The sequence below is a fragment of the Silene latifolia genome, chromosome 7 (genome assembly GCF_048544455.1).
Source record: "Silene latifolia isolate original U9 population chromosome 7, ASM4854445v1, whole genome shotgun sequence".
Taxonomy (NCBI): Eukaryota; Viridiplantae; Streptophyta; class Magnoliopsida; order Caryophyllales; family Caryophyllaceae; genus Silene; species Silene latifolia.
In genome coordinates this window covers 79477100-79485450 of record NC_133532.1, presented here as the reverse complement: position 1 = coordinate 79485450, position 8351 = coordinate 79477100, and the positions used below count along the sequence as shown (strand labels likewise).

The window sequence follows — 8351 nt, the reverse complement described above, 5'->3', positions numbered from 1 at the left end:
GTTAGTCTTTTACGGAGGATAGAATTTCTTGTAGAAAGCAAGTGCCAATTTCTTCCAAGAGTTAATATCAAGAGTAGCCTTATCTAGACTCTTCAACCATTCTTTCGCGGAACCAATCAAAGAAAAAGGAAATAAGACCCATCGAATTTGGTCTTGAGTCACTCCGGTTTGAGAAATCGCATCACAATAGTCACAAAAATTCTCCATATGAGAATGAGGGTCTTCACTAGGCATCCCCCCAAATTGACTTCTCTCGACAAATTGTATAAATGCGGATTTTGCAATGAAATTACCGGTCAAATGTTGTGGTGTGGGAGTACCTTTTGGTAGGTTCTCCTCGGTTGATACGGAATGTGATGAAAATTTAGGCATTGTGGGTTGATTTTGTGGTTGGTTATGTGTTGGGTTATCCTCTCCTTCTCTTGAAAAAGGGTTGATGAACTCAATGGTATTTGGTTGAATGTCCACAATCTCACCAATACCTCTCAAAGTATTTCTATCAAGTCTTCTATTGTTGGTCAAAGTTCTTTCAATTTCAAGATCAATGGGTAACAAGTTACCTTGTGATCTCCTAGACATGCAAAATATCAAACAATTTGAAAACAATTAGAACAAACCTTGAGGAGTTTGACTTCCCCAAGGTAAAGAAAGTCACAACTTAAAACAATCAAAGAAAATCAAATCAAGTAAACACTGTCCCCGGCAACGGCGCCATTTTTGGTCGGTGTATGGATTTCGGTTACTTGTCGTTAAAAGTTACCTAGACAAAAACAATATTTATAACTTCACAAACTACTCTACTTTTAGTAAAGAGGTAAGTAAAGGTCAGATCCCAAGGGACGGGTATTGAGGTAGTATTTTGATTGCAAATGGTTGTGTCTAAGGGTGTCACAATTTGGGTTGAGGTAGGAGATCAACTAAACTAAATAACAATGTAAACAAAATAATGAAAGCAAGTAAGATGATTAAAATGAGATGTAAACAATTGTTTAAAGGCACTAGGGTGTCATGGGTTCATAGGGGGTTCATGGGATTTGATTATACAAACATGTTTCCTACTAGATGCAAGCAATTATTGTTGTGATGGGATCGAGTTAGTGTATATCTTACAATCCCTAAGAAGGTTTGGGTCCCGGAGCCGAATCGATTAGATTGTATAACACCTACAAGTTGACTTAATCCTCCCTATCCAACTATATGCATGGTCTAATGAGACTCGAGTTGGTTTATGTGTTACAAGTCTCATTGAAAAGGTAAGTGATGGGTAAAAAATGCAAGGATTCATAGGTTCGCATTTCATGAAACATAACATGTGCATAAGTTGAAATCACAACAAGCAAGCAAATTAATTATGAAAACATATTAGATTAAGCATGAATCAATCCCCATGTTGGTTTCCCCTAATTTCCTATTAACCCTAGTTAAGGAAACTACTCACTCATTATCAAGTTTAACATGCTAACAAGGTTGTCAATCATACTAGCAAGGCAAAACATGATGAACAAATGAAGATGATTAACAATAATTAAAAAGGATTAAGAGATAATTATACCTATAAAGATGATTCCAAATAATAAAGCAAATAATAATAGAAGTACTTGATGATTGATGGAAGGTTGTCAATCCTCCAAATAAACCCAAATAATCTTCTAATTACTCAAAATAAATGATGAACAATAGAGAAATTAAGGAATGATTAATAAATGAGATTTGTATTAATGCTAAATTAAGAATTGATTACAAGATTAAGAGAGTATTAGGACTTGATTAAGATAAGATTAAGATCCTATTAAGATGACATGCTAATCTAGGTAGTAAAAAGGGGTATTTATACTAGAGATTAGGTACAAAGATTAGGGTTACTAAGGGCTTAAATGACTATTAAGACCCTTAATAAAAGTTGAGAAAGTGCTCCTCTCCAAGGAGATGCTCATCTCTGTTTTGGTAGTCTCCAAAGAATATGCTCGTCCCGAGCGTCTAGGCAGCAGGGACGGTTGGTTCTTGATGGGGATCCGAGCGGATTGTGGGAGGGACGCTCGGATCATTTGGCCTCACGACGAGCGTCTTGGCATCGAGACGCTCGGATTGTAGCAGGGAGATGCTCATCCTGGGCAGGGAGACGCTCGGATTCCTTGCCAGTCACTTCTCTTCTTTTCTTTCCTCAACAATCCTCGGGGATCTTGTTGGAGATGCAAGGATCCTTTCATCATTGCCCAAGCTACTTTATTTCCTATATAGGCCTTCTAGCATTGTATTCCCTTTGATACTTGGTCATTGAATTTGATCAATTTAGCTCCATTTTGCCATGAAAATGCAAGGTTTGCACTCATTTCCTACCAAGGGAACAAAACCTCAAGGAATATGAAAAACGAGAAACTAAAGGTAGTAAATGACCTAATTATGCACTAAAGCGCATAGGAACGAGCCTAATTCGGGGACTAAATATGCTCAAATATGAGTCACATCAAAAGGAAGTGAAGCACTTCTATAGTGCTGGATGCTTGGATCAACTCCTTCCCAAGGAGCGAAATCCGGAAAGGTCAATACTGCTGACCAGGCCCAACCATCCCCACCTCCACCTTACTCAAAGGTCGTGAGCGTCATCACAGGAGGGTCGGAGATATGTGGTCTCACTTAGTCAACAGCAAAGCGCCATGCACTACTACAAATACAGGCTATAACAACGGTCAAAAACCGTTGTTGTATAAAAAAGCGGACGTTGTTAAAGCGTCCGTTGTAAAAGGTTTTAACAACGGTTGGTTTTCTTAAGGAAACCGTTGTTAAAAATATTAACAACGGTTTTAAGTATAAAAACCCGTTGTGGAAAGTGTGACTCAATTTTGGGGGGAAAGTTATAACAACGGGTTTTAATATACAGAACCGTTGTTATAACTAAAGACAACGGGTTGTTTGTAAATAACCGTTGTTGTTTGTTCTTAAAAAATAAAAAAAAATTAAATTAAATATTACTAGATGCATGCATAATTACGGCCCGTTAGAATTCCGATGTATGCATTATTACTGACATCACTGTACATATGAACGGATAATATGGAATGAGAAGGGTTAGTAATAAGATTTGAAGCAACATTGAGAGATATGATGATGATTATGGCACAACTTCCTAACATATATATTAATTAAAAAACAACTCAACCCACACATTGCTTAGTATAAATACATTGCATTATCTCAACTAACATTTCCATTATCTCAATATATTCATCTCCAAACCCTAACTGCTAAAACAAACTCTACTTAATCTTTCAAAACAAACTCCAAAAACTCCAACAAAATGAATGATTTCATCCTTAAGACTCTTACCATGATCGAGAACAACAACGGCTTCATCCGCCGGTTCCTCCATATTGAGGAATGTTTCAGAGCTACCTTGCGGATGCTCGATCCGCACCAAGCACGCCAAAGAAGATGGCTTGACGGAGCGAAGCGATTGCGGCTATATGACGATATAGCAACTACTGAACGGAACCTCCAAATAGCCAAGGAGGAGAGGACGGATACGATAGAGCGAAATAAGATTCTCTATGAAAATATAAGAATTGCATTTTTATATATGTAATTTTTTTTTAATTTATGTATTTATAAATATATATATATATATATATATATATATATATATATATATATATATATATATATATATATTATATATATTATGTTTATCTTGCTTCTTCATCTTGCTTCTTCATTGTTTTACTAACTAATTATGCGAACAATACTTAAACAAATAACATAATGGTCGATAAAAACACATACATGCAAAAGAAATAAATAGAAAAAGAAAATAATGACGATGAAACTAACAGTGACGGCGAGATTTACCTGATAAATACAGAACGTAATAGACGATGAAATCAACAGTGACGGCGAGAAGATAAAGCGACGATGAGAAAGAGAGAAAGAGAGAAAGAGAGAAAGAGAGTGTGTGTTTTGTGTTTGTTTGTCTGTTGTGTTTGTGTTTGTGTATTAAGGGTTGTGTTTTGTGGCTGCAGCAGACTTCTGTTTGTGTGGTTTATTGTATGGAAGGTATTGACAACGGTTATTAAACAACAACCGTTGTGAAATATGTTTTAACAACGGTTGTAAAAAACACCCGTTGTTAAATAAGTTTTAACAACGGGTTTCAAAAATAACCGTTGTGATTACTTTTCACTAACTTTGCGCCAATTTTGCGCCAAATTATTAACAACGGTTGTGCATGTGTGACCCGTTGTTAAAACTAATAACAACGGTTTTTATAACCATACCCGTTGTAATTGATTTTAGTAAAATTTGCGCCATACATTCTACAACGTCTATTGTGATTTTCGTGAATAATCGTTGTTAAAGGGGCGTTGTAGTTGCCTGGATTTGTAGTAGTGATGCAACCGAGACTAAAGGAGATAAACCAGAGTTCTCCCTCAGGGTTAGCAGACAGGATCTACCAGCAATCTCATTCGACGAGGCAGACATACCCGATGAGGCAGAACACCACCATGACGCCTTGATCATTACCCTTTCGATCTATAGGAAATTACCTTGTTAAAAAGATATTGGTAGATACAGGAAGCTCTGTGAATCTAATAATGCTGGAAACCTTGAAGAACATGGGGTTCAGCGAGAATGACCTGGTGCAGAAGGCAGTACCTTTGGTAGACTTCAGCGGAGAAACTAAACAATCCCTTGGAGAAATAGTGATACCTACCTTTGCAGGGGGTATGAACAAACAGGTACGGTACTTGGTCATTGATGGTCCGTCAACTTATAACATGATACTTGGCAGGCCTTGGATCTATGAAACGAAAGCGGTACCATCAACGTACCATCAGAGCCTGAAGTTCCCTACACCCTGGGGGGTATAGAAGAAACGGGGATATCAAAATGTCACTCGGGATTGCTACAAGAACGCTCTGAATTCCACTGCAGCTGGTCCAGCATAGCAATTACAGAAATTGTGCGTCCAGAGGGAGTATATCGCACCTCCCTAGGAGGAACTCGATGAAGTAGTCTTGGACCCACAGTTTCTAGCAAGAACAGTGCTGGTGGGAGCTGATTGTGCAGGTAACGTCCGTGAGCAGATAATTGAATTTTTACGTACCAACAAGGATTGTTTCGCCCGGTCCCATAACGACATGATTGACATAGATCCAAGTTTAATTACACATCGGTTAAATGTAGACCCCAACTTTCCTCCAGTCCAGCAGATAAGGCGGAAATTTGCTCCTGAAAGGTACGAGGTGATAAACCAGGAGGTAGACAACCTCTTGGCAGCAGGTAAGATCAGGGAAGTTAACTACCCAGAATGGATCTCGAATGTTGTGGTTGTACCCAAGAAGAACAACAAGTGGAGAGTATGTGTTTATTTCACAGATCTTAACAAAGCTTTCCCAAAAGACCCGTTCCCCCTGCCGCACATTGATTCCATGGTAGACGCAACAGCAGGGCATGAGCTACTTACCTTCCTTGACGCCTGGAGAGGGTACAACCACATAAAAATGGACCCTAAGGATCAGGAGAAAACAGCCTTCAGATCTGACAGAGGCTTGTACTGCTACAATGTGATGCCCTTTGGCGTCAAGAATGTCGGTTCCACCTATCAGCGCCTGGTGAACATAATGTTCAAGGAGGAGATAGGGAGAACAATGGAAATCTACATTGACGATATGGTAGTCAAATCCGAGAAGGCAAAACAACACATGTCCCACCTATAAAATACCTTCTCGATCCTCAGAAAATACCATATGAAGTTGAACCTCCTGAAATGCACTTTTGGAGTCTCATTGGGAAATTCCTGAGGGTACTTGGTGACGCAAAGAGGGATAGAGGCCAGCACAGAGCAAATCAAAAAGTACTCCACTTAGAATCTCCTAAGAAGCCAAAGGACGTACAGAGGCTCACAGGACGTGTAGCAGCCCGTAAACCGGTTCATATCAAGGTCCTCAGAAAGGGGTCGATTGTTCTATGACATCCTGAGGAAGAGCCAGAAGTTTGAATGGACGCAGGAGCATGAAAAGGCGTTTGGGGAGCTCAAGCAGTACCTAAGCACCCCTCCTCTTCTCTCCAAGCCAGAACAGGGAGAACCATTGTACTTGTATCTTTCAGTAACAGAGGCGGCTGTAAGCGCTGTACTGGTATGAGAGCACGAAGGTATGCAGAAACCAGTATACTATATAAGCAACTCTCTGTTACCTGCAGAGACCAGGTACACATCTTTAGAAAAATTCGTTTTAGCACTTGTTACTGCTTCGTACAAATTGCGTCCCTATTTTGAGTCACATACAATTTCAGTCGTGACCAACTACCCCCTGAGAACCATAATGAGGAAACCCGAACTGTCAGGGAGAATGGTTAAGTGGTCTGTCCACCTAAGTGGGTACGACCTAAAATTTGAACCGCGAACAGCCATAAAGTCCCAAGCCCTAGCTGACTTTGTGTCAGACTTTAGTCCCACCCTTCAAGAACAAGCCGACAGTGAAATCTTGACCCTAAGTGAGGCTAAAGGGGAGCAAGTATGGGAATTACATGTTGATGGGGCATCCAACACGAAGGGAGCAGGGGTAGGGCTGGTCCTGAAATCACCTCAGGGGGAACAGATAATACAGGTAGTACGATGCCAGTTCAAAGCAACGAATAACGAGGCAGAATACGAGGCCCTAATCTTAGGACTCCAATTAACCTTAGAAATGCAAATCAACCACATCAAGGTGTATAGTGACTCCCAACTGATTGTCAACCACGTGAATACCGTGTACACGGCAAGGGATCCTAAAATGGTAGCCTACCTGGAAGTGGCGAAAGAGCTCAAACTCCGCTTTGCCTCCTTCCACATCCAGAAGATACCAAGGGACCAGAATGTTGAAGCTGATGCTCTCGCCACCCTGGGAGCAGCCTTCACTCCAGGGGCAGTGGGTTCTATACCATTCATACATGTCATGTAACCTGCCATACGCAAGAATGAAAAACAGAACGCCAGTAAGGCTGCAACCACCCAGTGGACATACGAAGCAGGGATACTATGTACTGCCACACCCCAGGAAGATGATGGTATCCTATTTAGGAAGTCCTTGGCAGGACCCTATCTGAGGTGCTTGAGCATACAGGAGGCACATGCAGTGATGTGTGATATCCACAGTGGTGATTGTGGAAATCACACAGGGGGTAGGAGCCTGTCCAACAAGACCCTAAGGCAGGGTTACTTCTGGCCTACCATGAGGAAGGAAGCCATATATTACGTCAAGAAATGTGAAGAATGCCAAAGGCACGCCCCTGTCAGCCACCAGCCAGCAGAACATATGCATCCGATCATCTCGCCTTGGCCTTTTATAAAATGGGGAATGGACATTGTGGGACCATTACCTCGTGCTTCTAGAAACGGGACGTACATGTTGGCAATGACGGACTACTTCTCTAAATGGATAGAGGCAGAAGCTTTCCCTCAGATCTTGGAGAAGCATGTGATATCTTTCATCAAGAGGAACATAGTCAGCAGATATGACATCTCTTCAAAAATCATATGTGACAACGGGTCACAATTCATATCCAACAAAACGGAAGACTACTGCGCCAGGTGGAACATCAAGCTGTTTAAGTCTACTCCTAGGAATCCACAGTCCAACTGTCGGGTAGAATCCAGCAACAAGATAGTCATGAACAACCTGAAAAGAAGGCTGGAGGAGATAGGAGCCGACAGGGCAGATGAGCTCCCCTTCGTACTATGGTCTGGTAGAACCACCCCCAAAGTCGCAACAGGTCAAACACCATTCAGTCTGTTACATGGGGCCGAGTCAGTTATTCCCACTGAGGTGCAAGTACCAACATATCGGTATGCGAATGCCACCGAAGAGAGGAACCAGGTAGAAATGGCCAGCAGCCTGGATACCATTGATGAGCCAAGGACCAGCGCCCAAATCAGGATGGCAGCCTACAAGCAGGCAGCAGCCAGGAGTTACAAAAAAAACGTAAGGCTGAGAACGTTGCAGGTAGGGGACCTGGTACTCAGGAAGGTATTCCAAAACACCAAGAATCAGAGTGCAGGTAAATTCGCCTACAACTGGGAAGGTCCTTACCGCATAAAAGGCGTCGTGGGTAATGGGACATACAAGTTGGAGAATATGATGGGGAAGTTATCCCTAGATCCTGGAACATCATTCACCTTAAAAAGTATTATGTCTGAGATTCCAGGTGCAGGACCCAGGAGTTCCACCTCTAACAGGTACATCCCAGGACCCTTGAATCCTAGCATTCAGTACTCCATAAACCTTAGAACATGAACTAACTTGCTAAAAGTGTCTTTGATTAAGAAGCTACCGCTCGAAGGGGAACAACCCCAGAACCCACTTGCTGGAGCCACA

At 41.4% G+C, this 8351-nt stretch overlaps 1 protein-coding gene across 1 annotated transcript; it reads left to right on the top strand.

The window, feature by feature from the left end:
• Positions 1-6317: 6317 nt before the first annotated feature.
• LOC141590278 (uncharacterized) lies at positions 6318-6938 on the top strand. Its single transcript, XM_074410879.1, has one exon. It carries the CDS (start codon positions 6318-6320, stop codon positions 6936-6938), a length of 621 nt encoding a protein of 206 aa, XP_074266980.1.
• Positions 6939-8351: the final 1413 nt, after the last annotated feature.

Excerpts from the sequence above, each read along its gene's own strand:
- LOC141590278 (XM_074410879.1), top strand. The coding sequence starts at position 6,318 with ATGAGGAAACCCGAACTGTCAGGGAGAATGGTTAAGTGGTCTGTCCAC.